Source organism: Triturus cristatus, chromosome 7 (genome assembly GCF_964204655.1).
Source record: "Triturus cristatus chromosome 7, aTriCri1.1, whole genome shotgun sequence".
NCBI classification, from domain to species: domain Eukaryota; kingdom Metazoa; phylum Chordata; class Amphibia; order Caudata; family Salamandridae; genus Triturus; species Triturus cristatus.
Genome location: NC_140590.1, coordinates 1,166,219,513 through 1,166,240,827, shown reverse-complemented (window position 1 = coordinate 1,166,240,827; position 21,315 = coordinate 1,166,219,513). Strand labels below are relative to the sequence as shown.

Sequence of the window (21,315 nt, the reverse complement as noted above, 5' to 3'; positions counted from 1 at the left end):
GCATCAGCCTTCTTAGGTCTCGCTGAGCCAGCGCATGCGCTGCTCTGCGAGAAATTTAGTGAGTGGCATTTGAAAGTGCTACCAGAGGCTTTTGCTGGCCTCAAGCTTGCGTTCACGCGTGCGTGCACGTGCACAGCCGCCATGTGGGTTTCCATCAAGGCTCATTAAGCCTTGCGTGCCTCTCTCCGCCTTGTTTCATTTACTTTTTGCGCGCGCACAGAACTCCCAGTCGCGGCTGAACTTCTTGCTCATGATCACTTTTTTCTTTTTGCGTGCTTGTTTTTATTTCCTTTTTGCGCGTGCGCACACAACTCCCGGTCGCGATCACTTTTGCTGCACCCTGCGCACACAACTCCCGGTCGCGATCACTTTTGCTGCACCCGTACTCGAAACCATGCCTGTAATAGGTTCTTAATTGTGCCCCAGCCAGATTGTCCAAACAGTGACTTTTATTGCTGTAGTATTACGACATCACAGTTAGCGATGTTAATATGGCTACTGCGATTGGTAAATGTATTATTTAAATGTTGTTCCTCTTAAAGTCAACATTGTTTTTGGTCTCATAAACCTCATTAGTAAACAGTCCACTGAAAATATGTCCTATATCCTTTTTTCTGTCTCTCTGTTTCTTTCTCCTTCTCTCTCACCCTGCTCAACCACTCTGTATATCTCTCTGGCTGCTTCTCTCTCTCTCCATTGTATCTCCATCCCGCCCCTCCCTTTTCTTTCGCCTTTTATATTTCTCCAGTCTCTTATGATTTTTCTCCTTTCTCCTCTCCCTGTGTTATCTCCCGTCTTCGCCCCTCTCACTCTCTCTCCTTTCTTTTTGTGTTTCCTCACTCTTTCTTTCTTCTCGTTTTCTCTACATGTCTTTCTCTCCATTTCTTTCACTGTATCTTCCCTCTAATGTTCTTTTTCTCGTTCTTTCTTTCTCCGTCTTCTCTGCTCCCTCTCATCTCTCTCTCTGTCATCTCACTTTTTCTCTCTTCTCTCCATTCTCCCTCACCTCTCACACTCTAGTTCTATGACTTTTTCTCACCTCTTTTTCTCTCTGCTCCCACTCCTTCTCTCTCTCTCTCTTTCTAGCTCCATTGCTTTTTCCTCTCTTTCCATATGTCTCTTCCTATACCGATCCTCCGTTTTCCATTCAGATAAGGACAGAAAATGTGGGTCTTTGAAAGGAAGTGCTAGCTCTGTTCAATTAAAGGTGTGGCAGACATTACGTACTGAGAAGTGCTAGTATGTGTAGCACTAAATGTATAGCGGATTTGGTCATATATATATATGCTGCTACTGCCCTACTACGAGTAAAGCCTCCCTGCTGAGGAGTTAAGGTACTCTTATAATAAATATACAGCAGTCTGCTGAGCAGCACTGAAACTGCCCCATTAGGAAGTAAAGCAGCCCTGCTGATAAGTTATGGCACTGCCCCACTAAACGTAAACATCGCTGCTGAGAAGGTCTGGGACACTCGGTTAATAAATTTATAGTAGTCTGCTGAGTCCCCTGATATTTACTGTCCGATGAAACAATAAAGTAGCCCTGCTGAGAAGGTCTTGTACTGTCCATTTAAAGTGTAAACTAGCAATGCTGAGAAGTGCTTCTACTGTCCTAATACAAAGTAAATAAGCCACCTGAGAAGTCCTGATTCTGTTCCACTAAAAGGAAAGACTCCCTGCTGAGATATTCTGGCATCTTCTTCATATATTCACAACAGTCTGCTGGGAAGTGCTGTGACTGCCCTGTTAAATGATAACACAGGCCTGCTGAGAAGTGTTTGTACTGTCCCACTAAAACGTAAAGCAGCCTTGTTGAGAAGTGCTAGTACTGTCCCACTAAGAAGTAAAACAGCCCTTCTGAGGCGTTCTATCACTGTCCCATTACAAAGTAAAACATTCCTTCTGAGGCGTTCTACCACTGTCCCATTACAAAGTAAAACAGTCCTTCTGAGGAGCTCTAGCACTGCCCCATTACAAAGTAAAACATTGCTTCTAAGGCGTTCTAGCACAGTCCCATTACAAAATAAATCAGTCCTTCTGAGGCGTCCTAGCACTGTCCCATTAAAAGGTAGCCCAGCTGAAAAGTGCTGCTGCTGCCCCACTGCCAGTAAAGCATGCTTGCTGAGATGCTCTGCTACTGTCTTAATATATTTACAGCAGCCTGCAGAGAAGTACTGGTACTGTCCCACTAAACGTAAACCATCCCTGCTGAGAAATTCTGGTACTCTGCTAATATATTTACTGCAGTGTGCTGAGAGGCGATGAACCTCTTCCATTAAAAAGTAAAGCTGCCCCGATGAGAAGTGCTCGTACTGTCACATTAAAATGTAAAGTAGCCCTGCCGGTAGTTTCCCATAACTTGTCTGGGAGCAGTGTTGCGAAATCCTTGTATTGTCCCATTGGAACCACAGCACCCAGCTAAGAAAGGCTACCATTAAAGGGATTTTAGCCTTGCTGAGAAGTGAAAGCAATATCCAGTTCATAGTAAATCAGTTCTCCTACTAAGTGCCGGCACTATCTCACTATTGCATAAATGAGACATTCGAGTCATGCCTGTTTAAAAAAAAAAAAAAAAAAGTGCCCCTACAATCTGTTACAGGTATATCATTCTTGGTGATAAGTGATATCACTTTCACATTGAAGGGATTGCAGCCCTTGCGATAAGGGCTGATACTGTCAAATGTTAAACATAGTAGCCCTGGTGCAAAGTACTGTTACAATCCTGTTCAAAGTGTAGCTACTGAGAATTCAATATTGTAGTATTAAATTGCAGGCACTTTGCTAAGAAGTGCTTTTAGTATGCCATTCAAAGTATACCAGCCCTGCTGGACAATACTCGTGCGTGTCCTTTAAAAGCATAGAAGACCTGAGGCCTTACTGAAAAGTCTTGGTCCTTCTGTCCAATTGAAGGTCTAAGATCACTGCGAGAATGTTCGGAGCTGTGTCTTCAAAGATATAGCAGTCTAGAAATGAAGTGCTGATTCTGTCCAGATAGAAGTACTGGCACTTAAACCAGCTGCAGCCCCACAGCAGCCCTGCTGAGAAGTATTGGTACTTTTCTATTAAAGGTCTAACATCACTGTGAGAATGGTTTCATTCAAGAGATAGCAGCCTAGGAGAGCAGTGTGCATTCTATCCAGTTTTGAGTACTGGCACTTAGAGCCGACTGCAGTACTCATTAAAACTAAGCATACCAGCCCTACTGAGGAGTACTGCCCCCTTCCAATTAAAGATCTAACATCACTGTGAGAATTGTCAATTATTGTCTCATTAAAGATATAGCAGTCTAGCAGGGAAGTGTTGACTCTTTCCAGCTAGAAGTACTGGCACTTACAACCAGCTGCAGTGACCCATTAAAAGCAGAGCAGCCCTACTGAGAAGTGTTGGCCCTGTCCAATTAAAGGGCTAACATCACTGTGAGAATTGTCTCATTACAGATATAGCAGCCTAGAAGAGCAGTGTGCATTCTGTCCAGTTCGAAGTGCTGGCACTTCCAACCAGCTGCAGTGACCCCTTAAAAGCATAGCAGCCTTACCGAGGAGTACTGGTCCCTTCCAATTAAAAGTCTAACATCATTGCCAGAATTGCGTGTGCTGTCTCATTAAAGGTGATAATCCTGAGGGAAGTGTTTGAAGTACAACCACTGACAACTGACTGTACTGTTCCTTTAAAACTTTAGAAGGCTTGCTGAGAAGTCCTGGAAATGTCCTACCAAAAAGTAAACCAGCATTGGCATAGCCAATAGGTCTGGCCTTTGGGACCTTATAAGTGTTTAGCCATGCAACAGTTGATGTTGTTGCACCAAGGATATTGTGCTGCATAACTAAATACTTATAAGGTCCCAAAAGTGAGACCTATTGGCTATGCCAATGCTTGTTTTAAGGGATCTTCCTTCACCAAAGCAGGACACACAAGATGTACATTCCAAGACACAGAAAATATACTGGTAGGAAGATTACATCCCAGCAACCATTAGTGAAGTAAATATTTACACTTCCATTAGAGCTCAGGATGGCCTCAAAGTATTTTTATTTTATCCCATCATCACACTGTATGGGTGTCAAAAGAATGATATTAGACGAGTTATAATCCAGTCTCCTCAAAACATCTTATGCTTTAAACATCTATTTACAGCAACAAAGTACAATCATTGGGGCTAAATATGCCCATCATGCATAAATCTTTGGGCAAGGTCGACGAAAGTCCATAGCTTTGTATGAGAGTTCCTGCAGACCACTCATCCCATAAAATCTTCAGGCGACACTGCATAGATGATAGTAAAAACAAAAAAACCTTCTCCAGGATTTTATACATGCATTTTTATAGCTCCTGCAATCTTTTACATTTCTACTACACATGTGTAATTGCTTGACTTGGGAATATAAGCACAGGCAAGCAGACTTCCTTCATACCAGACTATTCAGAAAACCCACAACTATTCACTTGCATTCAATAAGCTGGCATCCAAAACATCAATTACAAATGTACTAAAAAATGACCGTGAATTAATATAAATTGCAGCAACAAGAGTTTTAAAATCAAGACCTGAAAATGTACCAACAAATTTCTTCAATTGGGTTTTTCTCACATAGTCATCGATACTGCATTTACGTCACTTTGTCAAGAAGATGGAACAAAATTGAGTGTGCTCCAAAGAAGACCCAAGGCTGGACAACATGTCATACGCCAGGCCCTTGGAAAATCTGGTACCAGAGAAATAATATATTTTTTTTAGATATTGTGTTGAACAATCAGTAGCTTTCAAGAAGTTAGCTAACTTAAGGCACAAACGTTTCTCATCTGAGTTAAAGACAAACTCATTAATCTTATCCAATAGTTGTGGAACAAAAAGGTTTTTACATATGCTGTAAATTTTCTTCTTGTGTGGGTGGCACCATATCAAAATAAACAAATGTAATTACCACAGTAGCACCTTTTTGATTGCGTACTTATAAAAAAAGAAAAATCATCTTTAGGATCCGTCATTTAGCCAAGCAAAATCAAGATTCAGGAGCACTACTGCATTATTTAGAAGACGGACCTCAAATTTCCACAAGCCAAACACTATATGGTCAAAAATACATGACCTTTGTCACTGTAGATAAAATTCCATAGATTTCTTGGGGAGGAAATCACGATTTATTTTTTGCTACGCCAACCAGAAAATAAGTGGATCACCTGACTTGACACTTGATTTAAAATTGACAATGTTTTACTCTATTGGCTCGTGTAGGGATTCTCGCATGACTGGTTTCTACAGTTTTTTTGTTTTATTGCAGTAAGCTTGGTCTGACCCGATGAAGAATATCTATTTGTACCTACCAAAGATTCTGTCTGGTCTTTCTTATCGGTTTCTAATTGTTTGAACTTATTACTACATTGCTGTAATCTGCTTTCTGTCTGCTTGCTGCTTTAAATGTGTACAAATATACATTCTAGTCCCAGAATGGGCATCTTTTCAAATGACAAAATGTACATATGCTGTGAATTACTCATGCCCTTTTGTAACGTGTCTGTAAAGTATTTTTATGTATTATCATTATTAATCTTATTATACATTAGACCACTCATGATCAGAATTGTACACTGTCCTTGGACTTGCGAGCAGCACTTTAGATTTTGTGGACTTCGCTGTTAAAATCTCATTAAATTATACTGTGCACATTCATTACTCAAAATGCTTAAGATGGCTGATTTAGCGGCCCCTGTTACTTCCCCCTCACTAGTCTTTTGATGTTACTTGGATCATCCTCTCTTCAAAAGCACTTCTTAGAATTGCCCAGACATTTGTTGCTGGCGAGGTAAGGCACAACACTTAGATTATAATGCTAACTAGAAACCTAATCTTCTGGCTGCATCTGTATCCCTTCTGTTACATTTATTTATTAACTTAAATTAAGCTTTATGTGACTGGTATTTCAGAGTTTGTCTGACTCTGTTCTCTCCCTACCTGTTCCTTCCATCCTAACTTTTCTTGGACTGGAAAAAAAAGTAATAACTTGTGGTGAGGCAGTTTCAATGTTTAGATATAAATTTAGGTGACTGCAAAGTGGATCCTGAATTTGAGAGAGCACAGCATATATGGATACATTAAAAGTTTAATAAAAAGCTAGATAAAAATAAAGGCTGCCATTCACACAGTGGCGGCATGATTCCTATTGGTATCTATTACTCCCTATGAAGTTCTGTACTTTGCTGTCACTGTTGAACTCCTAGATCACTGCCTCTGCATTACTCCTCTTCACTGATGATTCCTTCCTCTTTTGGTCATTGGCGCCTCTTTACTGCCCTATTTAGGAGCAGTGATGGAGTTTGGAGAGGATCTCATCTGCACGGAGCGGTATGGCACCCGTTTTATGCAAGGATACATTGAGGATCCGAATGGGCAGCTGCGGTGTGTTAAAGAACGAACGGATGACCGCTACCGGTCTCTCCGAGACTTCTTCACAGTGAGTAATATTAAGAAGTAATGTATTAATGTTGACCAATGTATTGTGCCCCGGGGATTATATAACCAGTGTCATCACTCCTGAATTATTAGTTGTCATTTCACATTTCTTAGATGAAAAGAGTTGGGGAAGACACCACCGTATTTAAGCATCTGACTGCAGATTAAACCGAGATCTCTACTACAGATGCTAAATGATGAGATTTTCAACCAGCTTAGTCAATGTCTAACATGTGGTAGGGGCTGGCCTTGCATCTCTTAATGACTATGTGAGATCACAAAGGACTTCCATTGCTGTAATGATCAGGATATGTGAGATCACAAAGGACTTCCATTGCTGTAATGATCAGGATTGTTGTGCCCGAGCCACAAAACACTCCAAATCTCCTTTCATCATTCCACCATCACTGGGTTTGACATACTAAGGTTTTCTCATGAAGAGACCTGTCTGGGCAAATCCAATGTATTATTTTAGTTCTTAAATATGTGGACAGGAATTAACTGAAGGCGGTGTAAATAAGTCGGGGAATGTTAGGAGAAATTGTGATGCATGGGAGGAAATTTACATTTCAGGGCACCAAAAGATGCCAGTGCATGGGTGCTATTCAGGTCTTTATCTAGAGCAGGGAAGGTTGTTTCCTGCCATGTCTTACATATTCTAGATCAGTGACCCAGAACAAAGCAGCTGTGTCAAAAATCCTGCTCCGAGTTGGTTATTCCAAAGTGACCTAAAGAATTAATTGAGCAGTGATCTGCTAGAAGAATTCTATCTCTTTGCTATTAAACACCTTTGATTTTGCATGGTTCCATTTTCACCAACAATAACATACATATACATTCCACTGAGAAGTCCACATTCTATGACAACATCACAAAACGGCCTTATGAAGTATCGAGGGAGCACAAAAAAGCTACTTACGACAGATCACAACGGTCTCATTAAGAAAACCTCATACTGACCTGGAGACTGATTTTATACGTCCGGATTTCAGTTGCTGACTAACATTTCTTTGCTCTCTAGGGTTTATACATCTGATTAGTCCACCCACTGAGTCTCTATTGCTTAGATGACTATTCCTGTTCTGTGTAGAAAGAGACTGTTGTCTGATTCTGTGCAGAGCATGCAGGCTCGGACTGTTTTTTAGGTCTCGCCTGCGAACGCAGCGCGAAGCGCTGCTGTCCGCCAGCGAGATCTAGTGTTGCTGACTTGCCTCGGAAGTGGGACAGGAGATGGGCACGCACAGGCTTTTGGCGGATTTGAGTTGGTGTACGCGCTTACAGCCACGCGGCGTGCACATCTCCTTTCCCCCTTCCCTCGCAAGCCAGCATGCAGTTTCACTTTCGTTTTTTTTAAAACTCGCCCTTTCGTTGGAGCGGCCAGCAACGGCGGGTCTGCTCAGGAAACAAACATTGACACTGCCTTGGAGAATCCCCCACTCACCCGGTCTGCGGGGGAATCCTCCTGAACGGCAGCTGGCTGCGGCGCTTCCGGAGCACTCCAGCTCCACTACTGCAAGCACGACGCGAGGCGCTCTCCTTAGGCATGGGAGCCCCGCACAGCTATCTGCCGCTCTTCACCCGGGCCCCCTCCTGGGACCCGGAACTTCAGCTCCCGCACTTCCTCTCTGGCACCGGGGCTCCCTCTTCACCACGGGAGCCCCGGAAGGGGACAGGCGCTGTCTGCACCGGCTGCACGCGCCACCACTGGGCATCCGAAACTTACTGGTACCGCGCGTGCGCGGGCAGCCCTCGCCCTCCCGGCCCGGATGTGGAGCTGCTTTCTGTTTTGCTTGTTTTTATACCAACCGGCGGGCACACCTTATGTTGTACCGCTTCCAACATGCAAAAGAAGCGGCATGATGCAATGGGCCATCGTGTAGCTAAAACATTTTGATTTTACAAAAGGCACACCGTGCTTTTTTGCCTGCTTTTATTTTTTAAACGCATTTTATTTTACCCAGAACACCTACTGCGCTTTATCCATAACACGGGCGCACACTTTTAACAATGTCGCCTGTGGCTCACAGTCCGTCACCTCGTCCTGGGTGATGTGCTTAATGTTTCAGCACAACGCCTGCTCATACTTTCACCAAATGGCAGCGCGCCTTTCTTATTTTCTGTATTTTATATTTTAGGGAAAGATGTCCCAGTCTGTTTTGTTTATTTATTTTTTTATTTCTCTTTTCAGTCCTAAATGGCACTGACTGCACAGTTTGCGGTGTCCGGTGCTGAGCACTCTGTAAACTTCTCGTTGTTGAACCTTTCGCATCACTGTGTGGGCTCGGACTCTTTCTGTCTTCTTCTCTAAGCTCTTGCAGTAAGTGGTATGCATGTTCTGTGCAAGTAATATGGTTCATGAGGAAAATGGTCCAAGAATCCCCAGTGAAGCGGCGATCGTCCCCGGGAATAGTGGGGGCAGCTTGGAGTCCTGCCTGTGGTACGGATGGACCAAGAAACGACTTGATAAGAAATACGGTGGAACTTTCACTGAGCAGCGCCAGAGTGTATTTTGGTGTTTCAGACCCACACACAGGTGGGGAGAAAACTCAATAGAAATGCAGGTACCATACAGTCAGGGCTTTAAGTGGGATGAAAAAATTGGGTGGGGGGGGGGGTCTCTCAAAGGGGCCTGGCCAATGGCCGTGGATTAAAACTGCTTTAAAACACGTAAGCTAAAAATCGATCGGTGTTTAGCATAGTGTGCTGCCTGACTTGTGTGTTGTTGATTTTGTCACGTTACAACAAACAAATGATGGACGGAATGCTGACAATGCAGACATTCTCCCCCAGTCAAGAGATCTGGGTTAAATCCATCGTTCTTTTGCCCACTACACCACCCCAGTTTAGACATGGCCATATGCAAATCAGTCTTGACCCTGTGCCTCATGGGAACAGTCCAGCCCGAACTGCCAAGCCATGTCTTCCCTGGACCGGAATCAAGCATCCTAGGACCGGTTTCTGGCTATCAGCCGTCATCAGCCAGGATAGCTTGACTCCAGTGGCGTAGTGAGCACGGGTCCCACGTCTGGGAATACCCATCCCACTTAGGGCGAAAAGCGTTACAACAAACAAATGATGGACGGAATGCTGACAATGCAGACATTCTCCCCCAGTCAAGAGATCTGGGTTAAATCCATCGTTCTTTTGCCCACTACACCACCCCAGTTTAGACATGGCCATATGCAAATCAGTCTTGACCCTGTGCCTCATGGGAACAGTCCAGCCCGAACTGCCAAGCCATGTCTTCCCTGGACCGGAATCAAGCATCCTAGGACCGGTTTCTGGCTATCAGCGGTCATCAGCCAGGATAGCTTGACTCCAGTGGCGTAGTGAGCACGGGTCCCACGTCTGGGAATACCCATCCCACTTAGGGCGAAAAGCGTTACAACAAACAAATGATGGACGGAATGCTGACAATGCAGACATTCTCCCCCAGTCAAGAGATCTGGGTTAAATCCATCGTTCTTTTGCCCACTACACCACCCCAGTTTAGACATGGCCATATGCAAATCAGTCTTGACCCTGTGCCTCATGGGAACAGTCCAGCCCGAACTGCCAAGCCATGTCTTCCCTGGACCGGAATCAAGCATCCTAGGACCGGTTTCTGGCTATCAGCCGTCATCAGCCAGGATAGCTTGACTCCAGTGGCTTAGTGAGCACGGGTCCCACGTCTGGGAATACCCATCCCACTTAGGGCGAAAAGCGTTACAACAAACAAATGATGGACGGAATGCTGACAATGCAGACATTCTCCCCCAGTCAAGAGATCTGGGTTAAATCCATCGTTCTTTTGCCCACTGCACCACCCCAGTTTAGACATGGCCATATGCAAATCAGTCTTGACCCTGTGCCTCATGGGAACAGTCCAGCCTGAACTGCCAAGCCATGTCTTCCCTGGACCAGAATCAAGCATCCTAGGACCGGTTTCTGGCTATCAGCCGTCATCAGCCAGGATAGCTTGACTCCAGTGGCGTAGTGAGCACGGGTCCCACGTCTGGGAATACCCATCCCACTTAGGGCGAAAAGCGTTACAACAAACAAATGATGGACGGAATGCTGACAATGCAGACATTCTCCCCCAGTCAAGAGATCTGGGTTAAATCCATCGTTCTTTTGCCCACTACACCACCCCAGTTTAGACATGGCCATATGCAAATCAGTCTTGACCCTGTGCCTCATGGGAACAGTCCAGCCCGAACTGCCAAGCCATGTCTTCCCTGGACCGGAATCAAGCATCCTAGGACCGGTTTCTGGCTATCAGCCGTCATCAGCCAGGATAGCTTGACTCCAGTGGCGTAGTGAGCACGGGTCCTACGTCTGGGAATACCCATCCCACTTAGGGCGAAAAGCGTTACAACAAACAAATGATGGACGGAATGCTGACAATGCAGACTTTCTCCCCCAGTCAAGAGATCCTGGTTAAATCCATCGTTCTTTTGCCCACTACACCACCCCAGTTTAGACATGGCCATATGCAAATCAGTCTTGACCCTGTGCCTCATGGGAACAGTCCAGCCCGAACTGCCAAGCCATGTCTTCCCTGGACCGGAATCAAGCATCCTAGGACCGGTTTCTGGCTATCAGCCGTCATCAGCCAGGATAGCTTGACTCCAGTGGCGTAGTGAGCACGGGTCCCACGTCTGGGGAATACCCATCCCACTTAGGGCGAAAAGCGTTACAACAAACAAATGATGGACGGAATGCTGACAATGCAGACATTCTCCCCCAGTCAAGAGATCTGGGTTAAATCCATCGTTCTTTTGCCCACTACACCACCCCAGTTTAGTTCTGTACTGGGGTGAATGTATGACATTGTTCTGCATTCTGTCCATCAATGTTGTTTTTGCAGTTGATTTTGTCACAGCATCCAGATATATAATACAAGTAACATTACTCCTACAACAAGCCGGGACTATTGGCTTTGTCAATGGTTGTTAGTTGCATAAAATAAATAAGCAACTACTACGGCTTCGTTGTATATAATATTGAAAATGCTTCAATTCTGATTGAGACTGTGAAAAAAGTAAAACGAGTCTCTTGGAAGTTATATCGAAGCCTGTGAAGGATGGTTATGCTGCAAAGTGAAGATTTTTATTTTCACCCTGAGGGTGAAGGCAAAAATTGGAGAGCCTAATAAGGACCCTTCTCTGCACCTGCATAGCACCGGCAGGACCCGGGCCACTTAAAGCGCTGTATAGAGTGTATGTTTTTGGAGGGGACGCAAGATTCGTAGAAACATGAATAGCTTTAGTTGTATCCAGCGTTTGCTATCACCAATTTGCTGGTTCGTACCACCATAAACAGAGCTGCCAAGTATTTCCATGTAACGTCTTATCAGTAAGTCATGACTTTTCAAACAACTGCCTGTTACTTTATGGGACTTTCATTTTTTTTATCGTAACATTGTAAGTGTAGGTTAAAAGAAATCCCAGCAGGAGTAGTGGTATTGAAGTAAGAGCCACTACTGGCTGAAGGTGTCACACATTACACGAGAGATGGGCGGTTATGACTGAAGTGATTCATTTCAGATAGCAGCCACATAATTAATATGTTGTCTAGTGCTTCAAGCAGGAATAAATAGCATGAAAAGTTGGAAGGCTATACAAACTCAGATAAGAATAATCCTGTTAGTTGTGGCTCAACAAGCGTAATACAGAAACATGTTGTGAGGACCTTGTCATTTAGGTAAAATAGGGCAATCACAACAAAAGACTGTTTATAGGCGGTAAGGGGAGCCGTATTTGACAATCACCTCACCAATTCATAGATCAAACTATGCCCAAACCGCCCTACCCCTCTGGGCCTCCTAGGCGCAAAACCCTCTGTAGCATTTGTAATTGCATTTCACCTTCCGTCTGTGATCTATCTGAATGCTATCCATGAAACCGTCCTTAAGCCTCATTTCAGCTGTCTATTCTTTCCAGGCTATTTCAAGTTATATTTCTAAGCATCTGATCTTCAGAACAATGATGTCACCACACCCCCAACTCCTCCCACTGGCCTGCTTGTCCTGAATATCAAAGTCAACCCTCCTGTAACACAGAAATTGCTAAAAACGTACCTATATTTCTCATACGTTTATTCCTACATAATATTACTAAATTTTATCATAATACAAGCACACACAATCCCACTCTATAAACCTACCTCCACTATACTACACCACTTCACTGTACCACACCACACTACACTCTATAGGTCTACATTAATAACATTTGAGCTAGTAATGTTGCATTAATATTTGCTACGCCAAAAACTCAAACTTTTACTAATGCGAGACCTATTGCATTGCAAATGCTTGTTTTTTTTCTTCTGTAGTGCAACACGCCTGTCTCATTTATTGCATTGTTGATAAGCTCAACTCATCCGCTGTCCGACTCACTGCATCCAAGGGACCTTCACCTCATTCTTTATAGTATAATTGACAATGGCTCCCAGAGGGCCTTTGGTTTCTAGAAGCACAGATGTAGGAATGGGATGTCGCTCATATTTTTGGGTGACTAGCTGCATAGATACCTTGGACATTGCCCAGGCCTCCAACTCGGTTATAGGCACTGGTGACTGGTAAACAAGTACCCAAATGTAAGACTGATTTTGTACACTAATGCACACCCCAGTATGGAAACTACCTGTATCTTTAGTATTTTACTTTGGATTATAAGCACATCATCCATAAATGTGGTCTGTACTGATGTTGGCAAAAGCCAAAAGGGTTCTAAGAGTATGTCTCCTCCAGTAAATCACACAAAGAGGAGCAACATGTCAATATCTTAAGGAATGAGTCACATGGGGGAGAAGCAGTCCTGTCTGTTAAACCCATCCTGCTACCTAATTAATCCCCACACCAAACCATCCTCTTGTTAAGTCAGCTTCTAGGAGTTAAGGGGGAAGGGTGAGGAATCAGTGGATCAGGTAGTGTGGTTAGCCCAGGAGTTTTAGAATTTTGGAAATGCTCACCTTCGAAGGAATGTTTTAATATGCTTTTAAATTTTGAATGGGATGTATAATCGAGGCAAGCTCTCTTGCTAAACATTCCATTGTGTAGGCACAAATTTAGAGGGGGAATGCTCACAAGAATATTTTTTTTAAAGGGTTTTGTAAGGCCAAGGAGTTGCCATGCGAAAATGTATGCATTCTTGCTGATTGAAATGTAAGTACACTAGGTATGCTTACTATGCCACCCCATTGACTTACAGGCAGCAAGCTTCTTATGGTTCTTAATTTGGTTCTTGTAGTTAATGTGCTCACTTTTTTGTGCACCCCATTACTGTTCAGTAATTTGCTGGGCAGGCCAGGGTAAGAGATATTACAGTGATCAGTTTGTAATAATTCAGGGCTCTGACAAGGGAGCTGCCATGTTGTCACTCCTGAGCTGAAGTTTGTCTTCACCATATGAGTGATCATGAGTTTAACTGAGAGACTTTGATTTAAAATAATATCCTGGTTGCATATTTCAGTATCTGGTTAAGTAACTCACCCACTTGGGTTGGCCTGGAGAATGCCACAGCTGTGATGTCTGAGGTTTCTGCTGCTGAAAGTGGTAAGACCGCTTCAAGGCTTTGGTCAATAAGAATATGGCCTGCATTTAATGCGATTCACAACTGTCTGCTCTAAACGGTGTCGATGCCTTAAAGGTTCAGTTCTTCGCACTGTTTAAAGTAGATATTTGTGAATCGCATTAAATGCAGACCAGATTCTCACTGACCATAACCCTTGAAGCAGTTTTTCTCTTCCACCAGGCGATTCACAAAATGTGTGTTTTCTGCCTACTTCTGAAAATGAAGAATATGTGTGTGTCTCTGTAGGCAAATTAACAAAGAGGAGAGGAAAAAGCCTTCTTGGACACCAGATGTTAAAAGCCCACAAGGGAGCAATTATCTCAGAGTTTCACCTGTTGCATTTGGTCTGTTGCAACTATTGCCTGGTCAAAGACACTGAGCCAAGACAATAATTTGTCCAACCAGATCGGTGCTGTACCTGGCCTGATGCAGCCAACAAGTCCACCTGCGCCTGCCCATTGTCTTCTTACTGCGTCTTATGCTCCTGGATGACCAGATATGCTGATTTGGTGCAACAAAAAGGTCATAGTTTCAGATAACTGGAGTTCAGTGATGCACATCACTCTGTATATAACCTGACGGCAACTTTTTAATCTCTCCACCAGGGAACGATAGATAGAATAAGGACCAGTCGTTCCCCATCCCTTTGAGTCCAATTTAGTTTTCTTCCAAACAGGGGTTACTACTACATATTCTATATCACTTTGAACTACTCTTTTTGCAGGCGATTGACCTGTCGTGTGAATGATGAAGGGAATTAAGAGGTGGGGCAGTTCTGGATGATGGACATTGGGGAAGTATCTACTGGACCTGGGTCCATAGAGTGAACTATCGTCAAAACTACTGAAACAGATCGGAAAGCGATGACTGAGCATGAAACAATAGGCTGTACAGTGTACAATATACTGCTGGATTTTGAGAGGATTACTATGGCAAGTAGTAGTAGTCTTTATTGTTTGTTAATTAAAACCATAACAATTCCAATAAAATTAAGCAGTCTGCAGAGGAAACTATGCTGTACATGTTAAAATCTTGATTACCATTAAAAAAATGTACAGCTTTTAATAACATCATATCAAGACAGTATTAGCACCAATGTATATACATGTCAGACTTATTAGTTGTCCGCTGAAGAACCAGTTACAAATAGATAAAACAACATTAAACAGTACATCAGAGGTTTCCTTTTTTTAGTGAAATACCATTTAAAGTACCAATTCAAATTAATTTTTCATATAAAAGTAAAAAACCTTACCAGTCTACAATTAAGTTGCGGGTCACATGGATCAAGACACTTTAGTATAGCTGACCTACAGGTGCGTATGCCCCTATCTTTAAAAGGATTTTTTAACAATAAAAGGCGATTTAATTTTAAAACAGGACATGTACAAATCAGGTGAATAAAGTCCTGCTTCGGAGCACCACATAACGGCAGACCACTGTATTTCCAGGGGGGTTGATCGGCATTAGTCGGTAGTGCCCCAAGACGTATTGCTATCAATGTCCTTTTTAGATGTATGGAATACTTATGACTAAGTAAGCTGCTGGTTGTAAGATCGTATAAGACTGCAGTACCATCCAGGCATGAGAGCGCTTGCTGAATATAGTTTTGTCCTCCGTTAAAGAGTGTCTTTTTGCTGCTCTATTTATTAGTTGTTGAAATGTTGCGAATGGTAAATTCAGGTTCCATAACTACAACACCTTCGTTATGGCAAGTAAGATGCCACACTGAGTTAATTTCTAAACATCTCTGCTTCCATTTGCAAAGTAATAATTTCTAGGCAACTCACATCTAGGCTCACAGACCAATCTTCTCGGACTGGCATCGTAAATGAAGGAGGCTGTGAGTAACTTTTATCTCCTGTATAGAAGATTCCATGTCTCACTGTATAGGTTTAAGATATTGAGCCTGTGTGCCATCTAGGTCATTATGTCCACTGGCTTTGTGTGGAACAGCCTAGTAATGGGAAGCCATCAGATACCTATTCTGAAGGACGAAGGTTGTAGTATTCTAGCACATTGAGATGGGCCCCGTGGATGAGCACTTTTAGCTATACCAGTAGCTCCAATTTGTGTAGCCGGCCTCTTGGGTAATTTGCTAAAGTACCTGCTGGGCTGTCACCCTAGCACCTTGCTTCCAAGCCACATAATTGGGTGAATCCACTGTCAAGTTCTTGGAAATGTTACAAACACAATTGTTCCGTGTCTACATACTTGTGGAGCGGTCCCAGCCCCCTACAGGTGCACACCTCTGTGTACCTCTGCAACTATCTACCCTATGTCTCCATATATCTTGGCAACTTAAAGGGGAATTGGTTCATGTCAGCACCATCTATGGTTACTAGCCACACATGCAGGCAATTCCCATGGGGTGACATATGAGTTGTTTGAACTGAGGCTCTATAGGAGAAATGTGAAGTTGGACTGGCGGAAACATGGTTTTACAGCGTTGTCCTTGTCATGTCAAGCTGCTATATGTGGTCATTTCTGGAGATGCTGCATGTCACCCCACACACCACAGAAACTTTTATAATCACATGTTTACTTATTAGAACTTCACCAGAATCTAGATAGCACCTCGCCCTTCACCTTGAATCTAGATAGATTTAGGGAACTGAAGAGTGCATTCACGATTTTTAGCACCACAGAATGAGCAGCTGCAAAGAATTAAAACAAAACTAAATGTATTTTAAATCCACACACTATTAATGGGTAGATTAAAATATAATCTTACAATGATTAAGTAGGATGGCTGGACTCACAAGATATTTGTAAAATGTCTGGCGTTCTTTCTTAGTATTCTTCGCACGTGCTGAAAATGATACATGTAGGTGAAAACTGGTAAATTAGTCCCTAAGTAGCCTGAATTAGCTTTGGGAGTCAACCAAAATTCCCCATTTGTAGAAGAAGTGTATTCTTCTGTGGTGTCGATTCCACTGGCGTAATGATCTCCAGATTAGAATCCCATGATATAATTACTTCAATTCATATAGCGGAGATGATTTTATAGCAAGACAGGAGGCCAGCATCATGCATTAAACCTTTTGTTCACTCCTTCTGAGCAGCAACCTTAAAAAAACAGAACTTTACAGCATCCCAAAATAATTTAGACCTTTCAGTCCCATAAGTACTCCATGACAGCCATTTTTTTCCTCTTTTGTTTGCTGCTTCTGAGCAGATAAGTACATAGAGCTTTGCTTATAGATTTTTAATAAGATGGTTATAGGTTTGTTGCTTTACCCAATTTATGGGTAGCTTTTAGGGAGATTGTGTATGTGGTATTTTTCTATTTCAAATGTTTTATCTGTGTTTCTAGTGAAGCCAATATTGGTATTGAATAGGTATATTGTTTATGCCTATTTTTTTTTTAAATAGATATTCGTTACAGTAGTTTCCCAATGTTTAGTGAGAAAGAACAGGTTTTCAAAGTACTTACTCGTACTGTATTTCAAAAATCCGCAAAGCAACAATCGGCTGGAGTACGAAAGCCCGTTGTTGTCTTGGGAGTGCAAGGGGAGTTGTCTGATCTCTGCGCATGTAGGAGTGCGTGTGGGATGAAGCGCATGAGGCCGTAAAGAGAAAAACATTAGATCGTCGTATGCGTTATTTTGTACTTCCTCAACAACATTTGTCGCATAGGCCATTTTCTAAAGGAATTTGGGTCCAAAGAAAAATTGAGGCCTGTTTCTGAGGAAAGTAGACATGGAAGCCTGTAACTAAGGCAACGTATTGCTTGGCAGGTGCGTTGTTGTCAGAAACGGTCAACCGCGCTTCATTGCAATTGAATAGTGGACATTCAGCTAGTAATAAATAAAAAACATGAATTCTAACAAACTATCAGAAATAGGTAGCAACAAGTTGAGGTGATTTAAATATAGGTTGTGACAAGGGAAGCACAACATGACTGAAAATCAAGGTAAAAACTTCAGTCAGGAGGAAGTAATAAGGAGAATATTGACCAGGAAGTACAGGCAGTTGCACAGGAGATGGTAAAACAAGTTTTGGGCAAAAGAGAAAGGCATAATATGGATGAGGAGGTATAATATTAGATATCAGGATGAAGAGCAAAACAGACGACCTGGGGGAACGTGCCTCAGAAAAAAAGAGACCTACCGATGGTTGGTTATCTACTTACAGAGGAGCCCAAAGAGGCTTGCAGGGAACGGGTGTCCGAGGCGGCACACATATGGGTCAGTGTTACTCCTGCTGCTCAGCCAATGTGACTGTGGTGGTGGGATGTTAGTGTGTGAGGGGGCTGTGGAATGTTGGTGATTTTAAAACACTTTGGCGACCATTTTGAAGAAGAACTAAGTGTGCAAGTGGACTGGAAGAGGGACCAATCAAAACTGACCCTTCATGAAACAAAGCTGAGAAATCTACTGAAAGAAGAAACTGTGGAAACAAACCTGATGAAACTGCAATCTGAAAGTAGGAAAAAACCAATGTTCTTCTGCGCAAAAGAATGGAGAAAAGAAATAATGAATAGAACAAAGAACTCCTCGTGGACCAATATTATTTTTTTCAAGAATTAATCTAGGCATGGGTTAGTTGCTTCTATTGATTCATATGTGTAGTTAAATATACAAATGCATAGTCTTTACTTTAATAAAAAATCTTCATTTTATTTTGCAAATTGATCATAGGTTAAACTTTTGACATGGTCATTGAACATTAGTCTTCATATTTTGCCTTATAACTAGTACAAATCATTTCACTTAGACAAACATATATATTTTTTAGAAGATTGTATTTTTTAAACAATTTACATATAAAAAACAGAGCAGCTACAACCTACTCGACATGATACAAATAGTTCACATACATACTAACCACTCTTACTACTACACACTCATACATAACACATGTACTTAGAGGGTACAGGGAGCATCGGAATGTGGCGACGTCTCCAGTGTTTGGTTAATAGATGGTAACAATCTAAACAGATCCGGGCGCACGTGGTCAAAGAAATAATGAAACAAATGACTTCTTGAAACTGGTTTCTAACGAACCTACAATTGAAAGAACTTTTCATGAAACCAAGAGTACGGAGTATTACATCATAGTTCTTCAGTCCTGTGCCCCACCAGTGACCCCAAGATTGGTCGGCCCCAACCAGGGCGTCCCTGAACTATGTGAACAATTAACGAGACTCGAGGAGACCGATTTTAGCTCTTGTGTAAAATTGCTGATGTGGACCGGGCTGCTTCAACAGAGTCATCTCGCTTATGTAATTTTTTTCTGGGCAGAACTGCCTCATCTTGTGTGCTTCTATGGTGTGACAGTTGTCTCGGGTTTAACTCGATTTTGGGCAGTCATGGGCATTTGGAAGGGGACCCGAAGGAACTGGTGAGAAATCTGTTGCCGCTGTTCTACGCGGCATTTGAAAGGGCACCCAGAAGAAATTGTGAGTCAATTTAAGACGTTACTTGTGGCAGTATTTGAAAGGGCCGCGAGATGGTTTTAACTTGTCTCGCGCTTACCTTACCTTGTCACCATTGTCATGTGGAACTGCAGCATAGGTACGTTTGCGACATCATCGTGGCTGGAGCCACCCTGCGCTCCTTACGTCTACTTGCCGCTATCTTGAGGTTGGTCTGTGCTCCCCTAGCGAGGCAGAGTTGAAGCCAGTGATAACGAAGATTACAGAATTGTGTGGAGCAAGTCGGTTGTGCAAGTTTATGCCTGGAGCCAATCGGCGCAGCGTTAGATAATGATGTAGAAAACTACAAGGCGGTAATGTGACTTTGTGTTGCCACGAATAAAATGCATGGAAAGCAAACAAGTTTTAGTTCATCAAGGCATTTGGGAAAGGTAGTGATTTGACTTGGGGGGGAGGGGGGGGGGTATGGAAGGGGTGTTCCATTTCACTTTTAGGTGAATAGCTGGTGACTTCTGGAGGAATATCCGCTTCTGCAATATTGGTGGTGTTCGAGCTCTTCCTTTGAAACTGGGGGTAATGTAGTCTTTTCACACATCTGAAAACGTTGTTGGCAAGACGAGGAATCGATCATCTAAGATATTCTACTGCAGCAGATTTTGCACATTATAGACCGTGTGTTCTAATTGATCTCCCTATGGTGCGGTACTGACTCGATTGTAATGTACGTGTGCAAAACAATTTTTTTTTTACTCTGTCTCTCCAGTGTTTGTGTTGGGAGAGTGCAGCTGGATAGAGTATGAGTGTTGGAGTATGCAGCCATGGTGTTTGGGTTGTTCAATTTAAAGAGGAGATTTCTATCATTATGTTTTATGAGGTGGAGCAGTGTGTTGTCTGTTGTATCCCGGTGTGTTTTTATTTTTGTGTATTGGGATGAGTTGCAGTCGTGGGATGGTGCAGTAATACCACCCACCGTGGGGTTTGTGGGATGGAGCAGTAATACCACCCACTGTGGAGTTTGTGGGATGAAGCAGTAATATCACCCACTTTTTGTTTTTATGTCACGTTTGTGATGATTTGGGTTGAAGGTGTTTTTTCCACCCCTTCTATGGGTTTGGGGGTGAAGGGCAGAGAGGAAGCCACATTTTGAAGTATAGTGAAGCCTTATTACTTGTGTTTGCAGTGTACACCCTTACTTTGGGTTTGGGTGGAAGGGCAGTGTAGATGCCATATGGTTGGTGTGGAGTGGTGTTCCACACTTACTAAGTTTATTTTTGCAGTTGTTTGGATGGTTCTCTACGGCGCCCTGTAGTCGTTGCCCTTCGTACCACTATTATGTTTGCCTTGCGAGCTGGGATGTTTGTAGAATCAGGGTTTGGATTGTGGTTTTGTGGTGTGGTAGAGTGGGTGTTCTGTTTGGTTAGAAAGGGAGATGATGTATGTGAGCGTATTCTTATTACTTTTTATCTGTTTTTCTTTGCATGTATTATTTTATGACATGTTGTGCAATTTGCATTCTATATTTATACATCTGCCTTTGTTTGCATTTTTCCAATTATTGCCTTACGACATGTGTGTGAAATGTTTCCACCTATTCTGTTCATGCATTTACATTAGTTCTTTGCTACATTGTTTATACTCCTGCAATGGTTCTATTGTCATGCTTTCAAGAGTTCCAATGTTATTTTGTGTAAAGAAAGGAGATGTGTTATACCTCCTGCTCAGCCAGTGTGACTGTGGTGGAGGAATGTTCGTGTGTGAGGTGGCTGTTGAATGTTGGTGAGTGGGAGAGTCAGTTGGAGAATGGGCTGAGCAGCCGGGAAGCTTCTCCTGTTCGGGCTCTAGGTGATAACATCCATCTTAACCCCTTCGGTGCTCATGACGGAATGGTTCCGTCATGACCCACGGTTGAGCTGTGCTCATGACGGAACC

At 42.9% G+C, this 21,315-nt stretch overlaps 1 protein-coding gene across 2 annotated transcripts in view; it reads left to right on the top strand.

The window, feature by feature from the left end:
- Positions 1-21,315, top strand: part of RUSF1 (RUS family member 1) — a 182,304-nt gene that overhangs the window by 23,346 nt on the left and 137,643 nt on the right. For both annotated transcript variants that reach the window (XM_085618441.1, XM_085618440.1), the window contains exon 2: positions 6,297-6,448. In XM_085618441.1, the coding sequence (XP_085474567.1) occupies positions 6,305-6,448 (144 nt within the window). In that variant the 5' untranslated portion in view covers positions 6,297-6,304. The remainder of the gene's footprint in view (positions 1-6,296; positions 6,449-21,315) is intronic.